Source organism: Salminus brasiliensis, chromosome 16 (genome assembly GCF_030463535.1).
Source record: "Salminus brasiliensis chromosome 16, fSalBra1.hap2, whole genome shotgun sequence".
NCBI classification, from domain to species: domain Eukaryota; kingdom Metazoa; phylum Chordata; class Actinopteri; order Characiformes; family Bryconidae; genus Salminus; species Salminus brasiliensis.
In genome coordinates, this window is record NC_132893.1 from 29,786,381 (window position 1) to 29,806,221 (window position 19,841).

At 43.2% G+C, this 19,841-nt stretch overlaps 1 protein-coding gene across 3 annotated transcripts in view; it reads left to right on the forward strand.

Annotated features, from left to right (window-relative positions):
* The window catches only part of vldlr (very low density lipoprotein receptor), a 31,357-nt gene continuing 11,516 nt past the window's right edge, over positions 1-19,841 (forward strand). For 2 of the 3 annotated variants that reach the window (XM_072658077.1, XM_072658076.1), the window contains exons 1-7: positions 1-402; positions 4,785-4,904; positions 9,679-9,801; positions 13,636-13,758; positions 15,576-15,947; positions 16,827-16,949; positions 18,070-18,192. In XM_072658077.1, the coding sequence (XP_072514178.1) occupies positions 336-402; positions 4,785-4,904; positions 9,679-9,801; positions 13,636-13,758; positions 15,576-15,947; positions 16,827-16,949; positions 18,070-18,192 (1,051 nt within the window). In that variant the 5' untranslated portion in view covers positions 1-335. The remainder of the gene's footprint in view (positions 403-4,784; positions 4,905-9,678; positions 9,802-13,635; positions 13,759-15,575; positions 15,948-16,826; positions 16,950-18,069; positions 18,193-19,841) is intronic. The other variant, XM_072658075.1, reaches the window with a different exon arrangement.

The window sequence follows — 19,841 nt, forward strand, 5'->3', positions numbered from 1 at the left end:
CACACACACACGGGCGTGCGCGCACGGCAGGCGCGGTGATTAGCTGCACGTTCATTCGTTCGCGCCATCATTCAGTCTCAAAAAAAGGAAAGAAAGAGGACGAGCGGAAAAAACGAGGACATGGACGGCGGTTCCTCCGCGAGGCGCTCGCCACCGACCGGCCGTGAATGAGAATATAAAAGGGGGCGGAAAAGACGCTTCTGCTTTCTGTTTGTCCGCCGAGAGGAGCAGCAGGAGGAGCAGCAGGAGGAGCAGCAGCAGCAGCAGCAGCAGCAGCAGGAGGAGGACGAGCGAGGCTAGAGAGCACAGCGCAGATCCGGGCTGAAGAGCGAGACATGCTCCCGTCCGTCCTGGGGCTTCTTCTCCTGCCCGTGTGGCTCCAGCCAGGCAGCTTCGCGGGAGGTGGGTGGAGGCGAGGGCGGCGAAGGAGCGCTAGACGCCGGGCTCCGGCTGTGGAGGTGCTCGGCGTTTGGCACGGAGCAGCTGGCGCTGGTTTAAATGGCGTTGATTCACGCGTAATTGCTGTGCGGTATGATGAAGGGTTGCTGGGGGGTGTTTTATGCATTATTCTGTACCTTTAAATCGTGGATGTGACCTATGCTACAGTGGGCAGTGTGTCTGCGCGTGTGAGTGTGTGTGACTGACTGGCTCTTTTATTGCTCATTGTATAAGACGTTAAACAGTAGGCCTCTGCCTGAGGGCTGGTAGCAGCCTGCAGCATTGCAATGCAATTCTGCTGTATTTGTATAGCATGGTCTGTTTTTAACACCTGCTCTAATTTGATTCAGTAAAACGTCACTGTGTGTGTGTGTGTGTGTGTGTGTGTGTGTGTGTCTTGGTTGGAGAGGTTTCTGGATGATGCATAGCGCAGTGGCATGATCAAATGCAACAGTGCAGGCCTGGGGGTGAGGATGAGATGAGGATGAGATGAGGATGGGGAAGAGGATGAGGTGGGGGTGGGTGCGGATCTTGCTTTCTGGTGCAAGTTCTTAGCCAAGGGTGATCCCAACCAGGTCCTGGTGGGCCACAGGCCCGTGAGGGTTAATGTTTACCCTACTAGCACACGTAGTTCAGCTTGGCTCAGCTCAGGGGCCTTGGGAATGAGCTGCTAAGCTGAATCAGATGCATTGAATGAGGGAGGGAGCTTAACTGGTCCTCCAGGACTCCTAACCTGGAGCCTCCTAACCCTGATCCATGTGCAGGAGTCGTAGCTGGTTAGGCCTAGGTTATGGATCTGCTGTGGAGGTCTTGTGTATTTTGTGTATCGACCATATAGAATCATTAATGTTGAGCAGTAAAGCAAGTGTGTTATGCAAGTTAGTTGCACCACAGCTGACCTAATTTGTACGCAAATGTTTTGGTTGGTGCCCATTCTTCTGTTATACTGTTCAATAGGCATCTAAAGATGAGCGCTGGGTGTTATAGTGAGAGGCTGAGACATACAGCTGGTGTGGGCTTTAAAGGAACACTCTGGCCAGACTAGGAGAACCCCCTTCTGATGTAGCCAATGGTGGGAGGGAGTTGGAGTGCATTTTCTGGGGGCCAGACTTGAAGTGCTGGAAGGTCACATGCATTTAAAATTAGGGCTGTGTTAATACAGGGGTTGTGGGCCAATGGCAAACTCCTATGTTTTGTCATATATGTTCAGTCAAAAGCAAAATAATGGGCCGACCTGGTAAAATTACTTGTTGGTTCTGTAAGTGGGGAAAAAATAGGGGGCACCCATTAAAATATTGGTCATATTTAATCATATACATTTGATATTTTAACAATTTTGAGGGATGGAGGGAATATGACTAAACACATACAAGTGAAGAAAAGCCTTAAAAATGTTGTTCATAAAACGTAATTGATAGAAATGCATTTTGTAATGTGAGGAAAAAGGATTCTGGATAACCTCAGCCATTTAGTTGATTGCTCTTAATTGTTGAAGTCAGTGGTGAAGATCACCTTGGCCAGATCCAAAGAGCTTTCTGAGGCCTTCAGAAAGAAGGCTATGTAGCTGTAGATAAGCCTGGGATCCTCGAGTCAATTCTATTAAATAAAATGAATAGAAATGTAGTTTTCTCATGCAGGGAAAAAGTTGGAACACCCCCCTCATGTATTACTATATAGAAGTCCTATAATTGGATCAGATGCAGCAAATCGTCTGCAGATGATCAGAACATGGTTAGAGAGGATTCTGGTGGAGCCTGTTATAAACCTCAGACATTTAGGCTGGTCTGCTCCTGATTGAAATTGAAGAGTGGTGAAGATCACCATGGCCGGATCCAAAGAGCTCTCTGAGGTCTTCTAATATTTTAAATTCTTCAAAAAAGTAGTAAGCTGGAGAACACATTTCAAAGGGAACACCCCAGGAAATCCACACTAAAGCTGCTGTAGTTTCCCAAAACCTTTCCTCCAACACTCGTAAAATAAGGTGCACCTTTTGTTGCATCATCAGAAGGGGGTTTGCCTAGTCTGGCAGGAGCGTCTCCATTTAAGTGAGTGGTTTTCTCTCTCTGGATTTATGCTGCTTGGGTCACCTGGTTCCAGTTTCAGCTATTTTTTTAAGCAGTTACTGTGTTAGCAAGGTGCTGAAGAAATGAAGGTAGTGAGAGGTGTAGTGGTGGTCCTGTACTACTGGGTATATTGTGTTAAATATGGTTGCATAAAGGTAGTGTGCTGCTTCCATACAGTTGTAGCTTCTACTGTTTTAACCCCCATGGCTAAAATCACACTAAAAACACCCCACCCCTTCAAAATGCCCCTGAACTTGCACTTGGAAACTGAGTACTGCACATAAAGTAAATATCACTCTCTTTTACACTTGGACTGTAATAACCCTCTGTCTGCCTTTGAAGGGGGTGCAGTAGAGGGTTAGCTTTGATTGGCAGAGACAGCGGCCTGCTCTCTGCCAGAGACTGATCTGAGGCAGCCCTCCGCACGGTCTGATTGGACTGAACAGCCCATCACATGTCATAAGAAGTGCTGCAGAAGTGGGCGCACGCGCAGGCACGGCATTGTTCCGAAAGAGTGGACGCGGGGTCACGAGTGCAGAGTGAATGCAGGCCGTGTTGCCTGGCCAGCTGTGGGTCTGCTTGCTGTTTGGTGATTCAGTATTTGACTAACTGGTTGCCTCTTGTAACTGGGTTAGCTTCTTGCGTTCTTATCTTCTCATAAACCTGACCTTGTAGGCATGGATTGTGGTAGCTGTTTTCTCACCAGTGGATTTGCCCTTGACCTGACCGAACGTGCGAATGTGCTCTCCATAATAGAGGTGTAATGATCTGTGGATAATTAGGAGAATCGGTGAGTCTGTCTGAAGGACTGAGAAATTATCCTGTGGACGTCCAAGTTGTGCACCCCCCCCCCCCCTCTTTCGTGCTACTCACAGTAAATGTACATCATCTTGAAGGGTGTCTTCTGCTTAATCCCCTTAGATGAAGCTCAGCACTGGGAACTTCATACAGAGCATTATGTGTGCTGCTGAAATCAGTTGACTGCCAACCCCTCGCTGGGGTTTCTCCTGAAGTTACAATCATACACCCTTGATCCAGTGGGTTGGGCTAGGTCTTGGATTTGACTTGCAGTTTTAGAATTGACTAATCTTATTAGATTTTAGTAATTGACAAAAATCAATGAGTATTGTGATATTTGCACTACTGTATAGATTATCATACTCCGTATTGATTTTTAATGGGTAGTTTCATGTAAAGATAGTCAGTGGTTTATTTTGTGCTTTGTTTAAACCCAGACTTCTGGATAGCAGTACTCTGTATTCAGATCCCACTGTTCTTGGGTTGGATAAAAGTAGAATTTACCCAGATGGTGGGGTGTCTTTTAATATTATGGCAGTTTTTCTAAAATTTGGTTTAAAAATGTGAGAACATTGTCTGGCTTACAGTATGGCAGTATATCACAATACAGGGTTCACGATTCAGTATATTGTAATTTATATCGTCAGGTTCCTGCCAAATACACAGCCTGACAATAAAAATCGTGATGCCATGAGCATTTTAATCTTCATTTTAGTCTTCCCCTGAGGCTCTCTTTCTAAGACCTATATTGAAATCCTAAATGCTGGCTGACACCAATACAGATCCGTCTTTTATCTTTTTAGCTTTTAAAATAAGCTTAATAAAATTTGTATAAGTTATGTAGTTGGATAGGGTTCAATTCCCTGGCCTGGCAAATGCCCCACACTACACCAATAAGAGTCCTTGTCCTCAAACTCTACATTGTCCTAGCTTTCCCCACACTGTCTATACGTCAGTCATTTGTGTTTTATGGAGCAATGATTAAAAGCAGCATCGCCCCCTGCACTTCCTGTCATGTATTGGCATCTGTCAGAATGGCGACATGCATCATTTATAGAGTTTAGGCTGTTCCAGTGGTAAAGAATGATGTAAATGAGGTCTATTTTATTGTGTATGTAAATACTGCACAGCCTTTTTGGTTATCATAATAATTAAGAAATTAACTTGTCAGTAAACCGTCCCATCGACTTCACTGGGGTAAAGTGTTGGAATTGGGTAGATCTCCAGTAACCTGTTGGGGCACCCTGCTTCAAGTCATCTGATCCCTTGCTGCTTTAAAGAGCTGACTGTGACTGGTTTGTTAGCATGGCAAGTAGCACCAAGTCAACAGTGCTTAATGTCATTACTAGGGGAGCTAATTTAGGAAGAATTGAGACATTAAAGCCTTTTCTAAAGGGGGTTAATGTGTACAGCTATTTTGCCCTCATAGTAAAGAACAGTAACTCCATGTCATCTCCTCTGCTCTTGTGACCCTTGCCATCTCAGGCTCGCGGACGGAATGTGAACCATCTCAGTTCCAGTGCGGGAATGGGCGCTGCATCCCATCTGTATGGCAGTGTGACGGGGACGAGGACTGCTCTGACGGGAGTGACGAGAATACGTGCGGTGAGTGACTTTGTAGGAGTGTGTTAGTGGGGTAGCTGATTTGGAAACAATTCTCACAATACTTTAAAAATACACAGTAGAAACCAACCAGTAGGGCCAGGTTTTTAAAAATACTACCAGACACTCCTAGTGCAGATTTTATAAAATCATAATCTGCATTAAATTAGTTTAAACAGGACTAATTGTGTTCTTTAATATAATACAGTTGGACATTGATCTTATATTATTGATCTTTTTTTTTTTTTTTGTCTACAGACTTCAGACATGTTCCTTGTAGCGTTTTGACCAACGTTTAATGCTGTTAAATTACACTTTTGCTTTTTGCTGTTTAAGACCTGGCTAGTGTGCCCCCAATAGGTTAAATTTAGTTTTGCTGAACTGTACTGTACCTAAATTGATTGGAAAATACAGAGGACTTTTGCTGTGTTCACTGAAGGGCAATGAGCTTCCGAAAGGTAAGGCACCAACTGCCTCTGTAACTTAAAGCAGAAAAGTCTCTGATTGGTAGTAGTTCTCTTCCCCCTAGCACATGTAATGCTTCTGACACCGGGTGAGGGTGAGGACTGACACGTGCCTCTTCCAACACGTGCAACCAGACACTGCCTCTTTTGAAATGCTGCCAAGATCAGTTGTGCGCTCTCAGGCTCCAGCTGCTGATGTCAGGCAGCTTGACCCATAGTGGCAGCACCGAAGTCGATTGGCTACTTTCTATTCTGCCTAACGCTTCAATAAACCTGGCCTCCGCTTGCTCGTTATCAACCCCTTACCTTGCATCTGCTGATACAGATGGTGTTTGTGGTCTTTAAATACAAATAAATAAAGATATAAATAATATGAGCTGCTCAGAAAAGCATATTGTTTATCATGACATTGGAGGATAAAATTGTAATACCTGTTAAATCAACTTCAGTTGAAATTGGAGAGTTTAGTGGTGAGCTATGTACTCTAACTTTAGAAATTCTGATAACCGTCTATTTAAAATTAGCATATTTAGAAAGTATGAAATGCTATGATTATCATGGGTTATATGGGGCTTGTGCCATCTGTAAGCAATATATCTATTTTTATATAGCACTAAAAAAGAAAATGCTTCACCAAGCTTTTCACCAACCCGAAGCCTACCTCTTTACTAGGAAAATGAGCGTTTAAGCATCCGAATGGATCTTTGGGTTGTCATGGTTTCTGTATAGAACCACTGCATTTACTAAAGAACCTTTTATTGCTTTTCTTTTTTTAAGAGCACAAGGTGGCCATCCTGTCTTTTGTGTCCAACAGAGATGTGGCCAAAAGCTCTCATAGGGTGGCTCTGTGTTTACTCTGCCTGTGTTTGAGAATGTAAGGCTTGTACCGCAGTTTCTTGGGTCTCGTGCTAGTTTAAAGCACTGATGTGATTCTCCTGGGGCTCGGTCATGATGTGCACACGTTGCACAAAGTGCTGGATTTTAGACCACGGTGTGAAAATGCGCAGTGCCACAGTTGCTTAAGAATTATTGATGAAATTGACCACTGCTCTGTTCAAGCCAGACCTGCTTACTACAGTATATAAGAGATCAAGAGAGATCAGCAGGAATACATCCTCATCAGAGAACCTTTAGATCCCCTTCTGAATGATCCAACTTCCCTCGTATCTATGGTAACTGGGTCATAGTCATGTAGGGAAGAGGGAGAGAGGGAAGAGGGGGGGGGGGTTGGCACAGATAAGAAACGACGGCTGTAATTTGTTAGTGTAACAGTTACACTGAAGTCATCGAGATTCCAGCCCAGCTCTGTGCACCGATCTTCCTCGTCGTGTCTGCTGTGTGTGCGCTTCCATTTCAAGAAGTGCTCTCCTGCATGGCCTGAGTGAGCTGAGCCAGTGTAAACTTTTAGTCCTGTGGGGAGAATGCTAATGTACATTATTAGTTAGGAGCCCTCCTGCCACTTCTTGCAATTCCAGCCACAGGGGGCTTTTGCCCTGGAGGACGCACTTGTACACTGAGTGGACATGAAGTGACTGAAAATAGGGCTGGGTTCAGTGCTGAGAGGAGAGCACTTTCCTTCTTCACTTGTTTCTACAGGACAAGGTGTTTTGGTTTTGTTTTTTTTAAGTATGTTTGAGAATTATCATGAAACTTCAGAGTTTAGAACAATAGGGTGCATTTAGCAACCATTAATACGTAGATATTGCTTCTTAAAGTCCCCCAGGCACAGTTTTTACAAAGAACCTTTACAGATCATGCTCGCCTATCAGCTCGATCAGCCGATTGCCAGTATCAACTGAGGGCAGGGCAGGGTGCTTCATTAACCTTACCAGGCAAACTTGGTAATACATCATAGTGCAGGGCTTCTCTGATGTTCTGCCCAGTCTCTTAAGATAAAATCTACTATACTTTATGGATTCAACCACATTTACAACACTAGAACTCCGAGCACCAGCTCAGAGAGCCGGGACTTGCCGCACAGAACTGCACTGTGTAGCTCCAAGTGTTATTAGTGGCCTTTGCTAATTCTGCTTTGTTCTGATACTCACTGTACTGGGCTGAGTAATGGCTGATGTACTCTTGAGAGGGGTATTAAGTCTTTACTCTGCTTCCTCCACAGGGTTTGTCATTTTTAAGAGGGAAACATACTCTACACGAGTATGCAAATGCTAATACAGGGCCAACGCTCTGTAAATCAAAGCGTGTTCTTGCATTAGTGTGGCAGTTAAAACACTCAGTACTAAGGGTGGGCGATGGTGGAGCACTTGATTTGTCCTTCATGACAAAATGACTAAAAAAAAGGCAAGCTGGCGGTACATGATGTACATGATGTCTTTGCAGATGCTGTAGCACCCCTTCACCAAATCTCAGAATGCAGCTAGCACAACTGAGCAAAACGTGTGAAACGTGTGTACTTGTGTGAAGTATGGCCTAACGCATGCTGCAAACATGTCCAGACTGACAACATTCAAGCTGCACTCTGAGCAGATTTCTACACTGACTACACTGGATTTCTGCAGCCGTATGGGAGGTCTGTATTGTTATCTAGCGTTTAAATGAAGTCCGGTCACTTTCTTCGACCTCAGGCAAAGCTTCAGCAGCTTGCCAAATGTGGATCATATGATCTGACCAGCGCTCAAACAGCTAAATTGGAGAAATGTCGGCCGATTGCATACTTGGGCCGAAAATCGGATGATCCTGATGAACTTGATTGGCATTAATTGTCCTAAGCTTCAAGTATAAATCCATATAGTGAAAGTGCCGAATAGGATTCTTTCGGTGTTGATTTGCTAAGACCTGTTTGGTGCCTGAAGTTTGTTTCGTTTGTGTTGCACTGCAGTCATAAGGCCAAAATAATAGTCAGTGCAGCCATAAAGGATGCCATAAAGGGTCAGTTGGCACAAATTTGCTGTTACATTAGCCTCCAAGTATCTGAGCAAAAACTAAAGAAGTAAACGTCAGACACTAAACATGGCTTGAAAGATGAACTACATTTGAGCTCTATAGGCCTCTCAGCACATTACAGAAATGCACATTGGGGGGTAGATTACAAGGAGGAGGGGCTTGGTGAGAAGTGGGCAGGTTAGAAGGAATCCAATTGGAGGCTTCTGTATCGCAAGTCGTCATGGCGACAAGTGAGCGCATCAACATTCAGGAGCATTAACCAGGTTTAGGACTGCAAAAGGCTCATAAGCATAAAATGGTTACTGATGTACAAATGACAAAATACTACTTTTTAGTATTGTATTTTTTTTCCCTCCCCAAGAATAGAATTATTTGATGGTCTTATTGGTGTTTTGACAACTGTTCTTAGCTCATTGATTGTTTACATGTATTAAACATGAATTAATGGAGTGTGTTCGTCTGTACACTATATGTCCAAATATTTGTGGACACCTAGCTAAAAAAAAAAAAGCATTTAGCTACCAGGTTTGCTGACACAGAGGTTCAAATGTGTGTGCGCGCACACAGCTTGTCTACTCCCTGTAGAGAAGTACTGCCAATAGAATAGGACCCTCTGGAGCAGATCAACATGAACCTAATGTCTAACACCAGGTGTGGGAGAGAGGGGTATAAAGCCCCTAGCATTGAGCTGTGGGGCAGTGGAACTGTGTTCTCTGGATTGATTGTTGGTGCTTTATCCTTCGCTGAGCAGAGTTACTTCAACAATAGCAGTATCAACTTCTTTTTTTCTTTTTTTTTCTTTTTTTTTTTTTTTTTGTGCCCTTGATTTTGGGGGGAAAAAAACAATAAATGAGCATGTGTCCCAATATTTTTGTCTGAATAGTATATTTAAGATATTAAAGTATTTTAAGGGTAAAATACTCATCTTACTGCTTTGCTACAGTGACTCATTGACTCAACTTTAGAGTTGCTTCGTTTTAAAAAACAGTTATGCTGTGATTAAGTGTTAAAACATCTCAAACACTACAGCCATGATTTGTCATTGGTTACATGCACTACAAAAGCAGGGTGGTGCTGAAATGGAGCGGCTGTTAAAGGAGTATTTATTGCTAATTACTGACCTGTAGGTTGAAATAATGCATCAAACATCAATTCGAAGGGCAAGAGCTGGAGGTTCTTCCAAAGTCCTGTAGGGCCATGCTGAGGTCAGTGCAGAGGACACATTCTGGGACATCTGGGTTTCACTCTTGAGAGAATCTCTGCTGAGCTTGTTTTTTTTTCCCCCCTCTCTTTTGCCTGAATCTGTACTTTTTTTAAAACTGGCTCAACGGTAGACTCTTGAGACTTGTTACTGTCTAACCACCCCCCCCAATCCCCCAACCTGTCTTGACTGAGTGTTGCTGTTGCAGTGAGGAAGACGTGTGCAGAGACAGACTTCGTTTGCCGCAATGGCCAGTGCATCCCCAAGAGATGGCACTGTGATGGGGAGCCAGACTGCGAAGACGGCTCGGACGAGGGAACAGAACTGTGCCGTAAGTAAAAATGTTCTTCTTTAAACTCCAGTAGATGGTTTTGCTGTCACACTTGCTGCTTTTTTAAATAAATGTATCCAAGACACAGACAACCTACTTAACACACATGCATTCTTTATTTATTAAAAATAAAATCTACCCTAACATTAAGGCTGGGTGGTATTAAAAATTTGGCAGTTTCCCTGAATTTTTTTAAAATTTCATTTATTTTTGCCAATAAAATTGACCAATAAATTGCCTTTTAGAAACATTAGGCCTGTCTTTATATTTTAACAGTGGCTTAATTTAATGCGTATTTAACAACCAAAGTCTATATCCGATGTTTTTAGTGTGAAATACAGAACTAAATAATTTATTCTTCAATTATTTTTAGGTATTTTAATTTAATAACTTTTATTCTTTAAACTGGCTGAAGTGTCCGTCACGCTTCCCTGGTTGACGACCTACAACATCTGCCTCTCCTCCGTAATCGCAAGTTCACCAGCAGAAGAGAGCAGGTTTACCTTAAATCAGACGGCAGTCAGAACTGCCAGGTGCTCCTTCTGGAGCGTTAGTGTGCTAGCTTACCATCGCTATTGACGCAATGCTAAGCGTTTGAGCTGTTTGTGATGTGTCTAATGGTGTTACGAGATGGTAAAATGTGGACTGGTCTAACTACAAACTGCATTCAACCGTCAAACCGCCCCAGAACTACCGAACATCTGTGTCTAACATGGTCAACGTTAGTCGTCCAAACAGCCTGTTGACTCGCTCTGGCGTTTTGTCGAATTGGTAATAAATCCTGCAGTGATGATCCTGTCAAGGCCGGCGGTTCAGCGTGTGTAAGGGGCTGGTTTCTGCAAATGGGAGTTCATTCCATTAGTTAATAGCTGAAATCCCTCGTGTGCAAAAGCCCTCTTTGTTATGCATCAGTTACTGACTGAGGGTGCGACAGAAAGAGAGCATCCGGAAAAATGTGACAGGAAAGCGTTCCAGAAGGTTGTGTTTTTACATAGCTCCATCTCCCTCGAGTCGCTCATCTGCTGTCGGCACATTTTAAAGGCTGCGCTTCCAAATGCGTCACGGTGCAGATGTCCCTTCACCCAAGTGCAGCAGCTGCGTCATTTATGGAGATGGCTGCAGATCAATCAGTACATCAGGTCAGGTTACTGTCCACTGCTTTCTGGAATCCCCAGCGTGCGAGTCGTCCTTTAGATCCAGCTACCGGTCACTTGATGAATCCCTACTGCCAAATAAACAGCCATTTTTATTTTGGGGGTGCTAGTATTTGCACCCTGTGCAGGTGAAATTTGGCGGGGGTCAAGGATTTGGCAAGTCCTGATGTGAAAGACATTCTGAAAAAAAGTTAAGTGGAAGCGATTGCCTCTCTCCAGCTATCTGTCCTTTCAGCAGCAGTCGCACGATCTGAGCCATTATCGTCTAAACGTTTGTGTGCTTCGTCAGCCAGACTCGAGTTTGTTCTGTGGTGAGCTGACGATCATCCTGCTAACTACGCTAATGCTATTCAGCTTCTCTCTCCTGATTCAGAGCAGTGTAACATTTGCAGTTGCTGTAAGATATTAAAACGAAGTCATTTTAAGAAAAGTCTCTGCTAAACTAAACCAGTCAGTCCAGAAGGTCTCCTTATAGAAACTGACCCTAAAAATAAAGGGATTTTATTGAACGTATTAATTATACAAACACAAAGCTCTGATTAGTATTAAGAGATGCTTAGTATCAATCGGGGGCCAAAATAACTGGATCAGGACATTCCTACTCATTACATTCTTGCCTCGAACCACCTTGCAATGCTAATTTATAGGTTAGAGCTTCTAATACTTGTTAACAATCATAACCCTGTAGCCCCAGTAAATGTCTTTACTGAGAAACTAAAGATCAGAGGAAACTAGACTTGGACTAAACTGTCACTCACCGATAATCCAGAACATGTGATAGACAGAAACATGCAAGTTGGCGTTAACACTACCAGATGTTCTCTCGTTGATGTCTTCTTTCAAGTGTGTGTGGCATGGTCCATTGTCATTGGACTGAGGTGACCCATTCCACACAACCTGATTGTGTCAGCTGAGTATTTTTATATGCTGTACATGCAGCTCTGTGTGACAAGCCTCCATATCAGTTCTTGTTTGAGCAGCTGTTGGAAAGTTACTCAGTAATTAATGGAAATGTACAGTGGATGTGTGTCTGCTTGCACGTCTGCGGGACTCTCTGGGCAGGTTAAAGGAGATGAGCATGCTTTTTAAACTGGACAACAGCAGAGCACGGAGTCCTCTGCCTGCTATATGGGTTCATGAAGAATTTCTTTTCTTGTTGGCTGTGACTCAGTCTCAGGCCTGAGAAGGTGACCTTTGGCAAACCTTTGCAGCTTTGTGTAAATATGTAACTTTCATCAAGAAGTGAGGAGTGTTTTAACAGTTGGGCAGCATTTCCACAGTGCACCTCTTCATCACTTTATCACTGTGGAAGTAGTTTATTGGATATGTTGTAGAACATGTTTGTTTAGGCTGAGCTCATTGTTTCTTCTTAAATGGAGATTTAACATGCCGACCTATAAGCTGTCAATTACCTATTCTCTGGCTGTGTCCTACTACTGTACTATACGTACTGTACTGCTGTGTGATGCACATCACTGTTGATACTGTACTATAGTGCTGTGCTATTCATACTATACTGTCCCGTGTATACTGTTCTGCACAATACATACTATGCACTATGGTGCTGCTGTGCTGTAGTTTTGTACTATACATACTATACTGTTCCATGTATACTGTACTGCAGTACTATACATGCTATACTGTTGTGGTGCTGTACTGTTATACATGCTACTGTACTATGATTCTGTGCTACTGTACTAAATATACTGTACTGTTTATACAACACTTACAACACTAGACACTGTCTACAGTACAATATATATTGTACTGTAATACTGTACATACTATACTGTTGCACAACTGTACTATAGTGCGGTACCAGACACATACTGTTGTCCTATACATACTACTGTAATGTGTATTATTGCTACTGTACTGAATATACTGTAGTATATTCTGTCGTTCATAATATACTAGTGCCCTATACATACTATATACTGTTGTGCTGTATGTATAATGTATATATAATAATGTATATAATCTATAATGTATAGTACTATTACACTGTCCTAAAATTAATGTAATACTGTATGTACTATACTGTTTTGCTAGTTATTATTCATATTATATTAGTTTACTACACATACTATTAGGGCTATTCGATAATAATTGATTAAGTGTTGGCAACGAATTTCATTATTGATTCGTTGTGTTGCACGATTTGTTACTCGCCTTGTCATATCCGCTTATGTCATCTGCGGTGCTTTGTCTGCGCTGGGAAAAATAAGAGTTGAACAAAGCGAGTTTTATAATTTAATAATTGATTATTAAAATAATTGTTAGTTGCAGCCCCACATACTATACTACACTTTGGCTGCTGTGCTGTAGTATTGTACTATTGTTCCATGTGTACTGTACATACTGTACTGTTGTGTACTGTATGCTGTTGCCTTTACATATTACAGTAGCATGTATAGTACTATAAACTGTTTTATTCATTTAATACTTGCATAGTATACATGCTGTACTGCATTATACATGCTACACTATTGCATTACTGTGCTGTTCCTCCATGTCTACTGTATTGCAGTACTACACATTCTACACTATTGTTACTGCACTTTAGTACTGTACTATACGTGCTATACCAATGTCCTTATTGTGTTCATATTGTGTTTATTGATTTTCATTAGTTCATTAAGAAGGCTCCTGCCCTTACTTGCTGCTCTTTCTTTCTCAGACACTCAAACTTGCCGTATGAACAAGTTCAGCTGCGGTGGGGGTTCCACGCAGTGTATTCCTGTCTTCTGGAAGTGCGATGGCGAGAATGACTGTGACAACGGCGAGGACGAAATGAACTGTGGTGAGTCACAGGCCTGATGTTGCATGACACCTGCGATGAATGAACTGCGAATAACAGTTGTGGTGGAAATACTGCTTGCGCTGCCTAGCCCTCGGGTGTTTGTCGTGTGATGCAAGTCCGGGCATTTGTTGCATGTGGCAGAGGGTGAGTCACCCTGGGCTGGGAAAACTGGAAGCAAATTGTGCCTGTTTTGCAGATTTTACAAAGCTCCTTCATTCTTTATATAGGTGGTGCCACATGAGAGACACAGGGTTTCTGCGAAAGACGGATAAAGAATTCCAGTTCAGCAGTCTGGGAAATCTCCCACGGTGTCTTGTTGCAGGCCCGTAATGTATAAAATGTAATTACACTGTGTCCAAATGTTTGTGGACACCCTTCTAATTAATGCAGTCCGAATCTTTAAGTGGCACCCATTGCTGACTTGTCCCTGTAGAGAAGTATTGCCAGTAGAACGGGACTCTGTTGACACAGTGCCTAATGCCACGTGTGAGGTTCTCTGGAATGATGGCTGATGCTCCAGCCAATATTTTTGGGATGAGGTGTGATGATCATCCAACATCCTGACCTCACTCTCCTGTTGCTTTGTTGCTTAATGCAATCAGATCCGGACTAATATTAGCTTATGGCTAGAGGTTACGGAACACTATGCAGCACAGCTTGAGTTTTACACATTATGAAAGTATAACATTTAACATAAGGCATAATTTCAGGCACTCCTTTGTTTAACTGTTACGCCCCCAGTAATTACAGCTTAGCATTTCAAACAATTTATTTGTTCTGAGAACTTTTGCCTAAGGTAGGGATGGGGAACTGAGGGCTGGAGTCCTGCAGTTTACTAACTTCCCTGCTCATATAAATGTGTAATGGTGTATGTATGTATGTATGTATGTATGTACAGCAAAATGTGTCCTCCGCATTTAACCCATCTGGTAGTGAACACACACTCACACACACACACACGTGTTAGGGGCAGTGAGTACACACACACCCAGAGCGGTGGGCAGCCAACTCCAGCTCCCAGGGTGCAGAGAGGGTAAAGGGCCTTGCTCAAGGGCCCAACAGTGGCAGCTTGCCGAGCCCGGGAATCAAACCCACAACCCTGTTATCGATATCCTGGCGCTCTAACCGCTGAGCCACCACTGCCCCACTTTTTTTTTTTTTTTTTTTTTTTTTTTTGGTATGTGTATATATAGTTTTTTTTTTTTTTTTTTTTTTTTTTTTGGTATGTGTATATATAGTTTTTTTTTTTTTTTTTTTTTTTAAGCTTAGCATGAGCACTTGCTAATGACTTGAAATGCAAAAACCAGGGGACTTTATGATGCTTTTCGCCTCACGAATTTGCTTTGGCTGCAGGTAGGGTCCGAAATTATGGTGTAAACAGTCTTCCAATTAGATTTTTGCTGTTTCACAAAACAGCTAACACACTATCAAAACTAAAAAAAGATAAGTAGCGTCTGACCCCCCCCACCTGAACATGCGTACCATGCCGCCTCCCGCTTGTGTTGTGTGGTGTATTTTGTAATCTGAGTTTAGAGTGTATTCTCCTTTTTATGAAACTGCAACAATCAGCAGGTTCCTAAATGTTGTCTCCGACAGAGCAGAGACTGTATAGAGCGCATGAGGTCTTTTGTGCGGGGACGTGAATTTGCGTGTCCGAGTTTACCAAAGTTCGCAAAAGTTTGTGTACGTGAAATTCACCTGATTTCTTTCTTCATTTTGCTTGGGGGTCTTTTGCTCTCCCTGAGGCCTAGTCTGGGAGACCAAAGCCAAATGTCGCTCAGAATCTCACTTCTCTCTCTCTCTCGCTTCCCGTTTAGGTAACATCACCTGCGCTCTTTTGGAGTTCACCTGCACCAGTGGTCGCTGCATCTCACGGAACTTTGTATGCAACAGCGAGGACGACTGTGGCGATGGCAGTGACGAACAGGACTGCGCCCCCTCCTCCTGCGGCCCCAGCGAGTTCCAGTGTGGCAATGCCACTTGTATTCCGGCAAGCTGGGTGTGCGACGACGACGTGGACTGTCCGGACCAATCTGACGAGTCGCTGCAGCGCTGTGGGCGTAACCCCACGCCGCCGGCTAAGTGTTCGGTCAGTGAAATCCAGTGCGGGTCTGGAGAGTGCATCCACCGCAAGTGGCGCTGTGATGGAGATGCTGACTGCAAAGATGGCAGCGACGAGAAGAACTGCCGTGAGTGGCTTTTCTCTTGAATTGTTGAAATGGAGATGTGTTTATGAAATGGCTAAATTTCAGGTGGAGAAACATGCCCAAAAGTCTTCGCAATCCACCACCACCACCCCGTCACATCCTTATATCTCTGCCTCATATCCATATCTCTGTTGTAGCGCCACTTATCTGAGGTGGGGGTGGGTTCTGGCCTTCCAGCTCAAAGCAGAAGTCAACAAAGTTATCAGCCCAGAATTCTTTCCCCCTCTCATACAGCCTCCTCCAATTTTATCATATGCTGAAGGCACGGTCAAAACTCATAAAGGCGTTATAGTCGCAGAAACGGTTCTTTTTCAGATGTCTAATTGGATTAGAAGTCATTTGCTGAACGGTTTCGCTGTTCTTTGCTGAAACCATGAAAACCTTTCACACCACTGACACTTGGCAGCCTTGGAGTTCAGCTCTACAAGTGCCAGCATCCATAATTGCATTATTGGACTGCTGATTCAACTGTCCTATTTATTAGCGAATAATAATGGCCAGCAATATGAATTAGTCCACTGCTACTCCTACATTTAAACCCATTATTTACCAGGAAACCAGTGTTGTAAAGCAGACTGATTCAGACTCCTAAGTAGCACTTAGAGTGTGAAATAAGGAATATCTGATGGCTCTTGTATGGAACATAAAGTGAATGAGCTAGCCCAAAAAGGCCAACCCTACAATGCAGCCTGTGGCAATTCAGCTTTTGGCTAGGTGCCAAGACAGTGGCTTAATTGTGGCCTGCCAAGAGGATAAGGAATTACATCTGTGTGTGGGGCGTGCTGTAAGAGGTCAGCTCTCTGGCGTGTTTTGGCCTGTAAGGTCATTCCCGGGTCTTTGTTTTTCCGTTCTCCTCTCCAGCTGCTCGCTCCTGCCGGCCTGACCAGTTCAAGTGTGACGACGGCAGCTGTATCCATGGCAGCCGGCAGTGCAACGGCATCCGAGACTGCACCGACGGCACGGATGAAGTCAACTGCAAAAACTGTGAGTCTGATGAAGCACAGGTCCTTTCCACTCTCTGAATGCTCTACCTGCAGCATTTTGCAGCGATTAGTGTGGCTCGATGATGTATCTGCGTCAGATGTGGAATGGAATTGGGTCAAATCCGTACTCTACGCAGTTCAATCAGGTTATTTCAGAAGAGTGCTAATGGAAATTGTTCAAATACCCATAGGCTTTCAGGATTCCGTCCCTGAAATGGTGGCGTGGTATAGTATAGTAGCCTTGGCATGTGGCCTATAGTGAGTTTTGTCTCATGATTTTATTGAAAGGTGTCAAAAAATAAATAAATAAAAATACTCAGTAAACACATTTTCTCAAAGTTGTTCTTTGATGTATAAATATGTAGTGTAGGTATGTGACTTTGGTTGGGGTGAAAAGGCTCTGATTTCATTTACCAACCCTCTGCTGTTGCCCCTTCTGTGGGGGGCCAGCAGCACATGGTGCAAAAAAATGACGATGAGCTTAGCTTTTATTGGCCAGTTTCCCAGTTATGCTATGTCATGTGGCTTTTGTGAGCATAGTTTTAACACCGTAATAAAAACGGGCTATTCTGTTAGATTAATTACTATACATGCTGTATAGTGCTGTTGTCTAGTTGTGGCCTCTCGGCGCTATGTGCTTTTAGCAAGCTGAAGCGATTGTAGCCGGTTATCTTTTTGGCTTTCTCAAGTCTTACGGTGAAAGGAGATGGTAAAAGCTAGCTTTTGATAGATTTTGCCTTTAGTATACTGTGGATCCCAGTTTTCAGCTCAGCCCAGCTTTTGGGAGTTTGAGCTCACCTTCTGTGGTCACGAGGTCTGGTTCATGTAGCATCCAGTTTTTCCACAAACTGCCAAAATGGAGTTGATGAGCTGCTCCCCAGAATGAACAACGCCATATTCTTGTGTTCATGTCGTGATCATGTTTTGCTGCTTCTCCTGCTTTGGTAGTGCTTTCGCTACTGGGCTGGGTGATTTTTCTCACTTTTTTTTGATACTCACAGCTGTACTGAACTCTCATTCAACTGTGCCAAGATTAGTACATTCTAGGGCGTTTTAATGTGTGTAATGTAATGGCATTATTGTAATTTTTTATATATTTGTTTTCTACCTTTTTTGTATAGTGACTCAGTGCAACAGCCCCAACAAGTTCAAGTGTCGGAGTGGAGAGTGTATCGAGATGAACAAAGTGTGTAACAAGGCCCGGGACTGCCCTGACTGGAGCGATGAACCAATCAAAGAATGCAGTGAGTTACAGGTTTCTGGTTTCTGGATCATTTTCTGATTTGCTGGAATGTGATAACTGAGCACAAAGAGGAACTCTGAGAAAGCAGAAATCTGGTCCTAGATTTGTAGTCTAAGGCACGGTGTACAAATACAGGGCGTATAAAGAATCGAGGGTATGCACCGATGCTTCCGCATCAGCACACCCCCTTTTAGTTCATCCAGTTAACTGAGGTGCAAATCACAACTGTTTAGAGGATAAAACCTTATGAGAGCACAAAGTAGACCTTCATGGGGTTTACTTGCTTTCCCTTTTAATCAAACTTCGCATGTTGCTAAATTTGCCATGTGCCTGTGAGGTCATGTGCACACCCCTCTATAGGTGAATAGAAGGCAAAAGACACATTGCTTCCATTAATGTAAAGTTCTGTGCCTGGGTTTAGCCTTTACAGGATAACCAGTCATGGCAGAAGTAACTGTGGGAGTAATGCTGTCCAGCTGCAAAACTTGTTTGTGCGACTTTTTAAGGGAATTTGAAACCATTTTTTCCTAAATTGCCAAAACCTGACTCCAACTGTCTTTACTTTTTGATGGTGATGGGAACCTGGGGTCCCCAATGCAGTATATTCAATTCAAAAGCAGCTTCTTCTTTTCTGTGACTCAAATCAATCAGTGAATCTACAGTCTTCAGACTTTTAAATATAATCTTGATGGTAAAATGCAAGATCAAATATTAAATATATCAAATCTTCTTTGGTTATTCCTGTGCTTTACAATGGCCTGTTGGAGCATCTCACCCTGAAAGGAATGCTTTTGTCTCTCAGAGCTACCATAAAACAAGGTCTCATGCTACAGGCAGTGTGTTCCCGAACTTTTTGCGTGGTAAATTTCAGGCTCTTTCATATTCAAGAGATCTGGTTTCTGTTACTGTGACCAATTCTCTAGTACCTTTCTCCAGGTATATTGAAATTGGGGGAAGCCAGTGACCAATGGTTGTTAGGAGGATTATAAGAGTTTAAATTCCAGTCCTAGATGACCAGAGTCTGGCTCTTTTTTGTGATTTCTGTGCTTAAACGCCACTTTTTCAACGCCACTTTTTCAACACCTCTGTTAATGGCCTGATTTAGCAGATGCGTTTGAACACAAACACCAATGAAGGGTTTTTGTTTATGTTCCTGTATTCTTCCCACTCCAAATAGATACTGACTCCCAGCACCAGAAATGATTACTCCTCCTTTTTTAGGGAGGACCTCTTACTCCAAGGTTTCTCTGTGGGTTCAGCCTAAGAATACAGTCACCAGAGGAACCCTTTGTTCCCTCTTACTAAAGCCTGTATTTTACAGATTTGAGACCTTAATTGAGGTCCAGGAGGCCCAATCTCAGCTCTGTCATGATTTTCCTTTAAACATGACTTTTGTGCTCAAACATACCCAAGAAACACGAATATCACCAAATAGAGCTGAACACTGACTCCAAGCACCCGAACTGATTACTCCTGCTTTAGGAATTCATCCATTCTTGCGTTTGTCATTGTGACCGTGTGGTCGCAGGAGTGAGCAGTGGGACACGAATATTGACTCGCTGTATGACTCATTATTGTGGAGCAGTTCAAGGACATAGTTCTGTTTCTCCAGTCGGCCTGTTTCTCCCCCGTCACCCACCTCTAGAATAT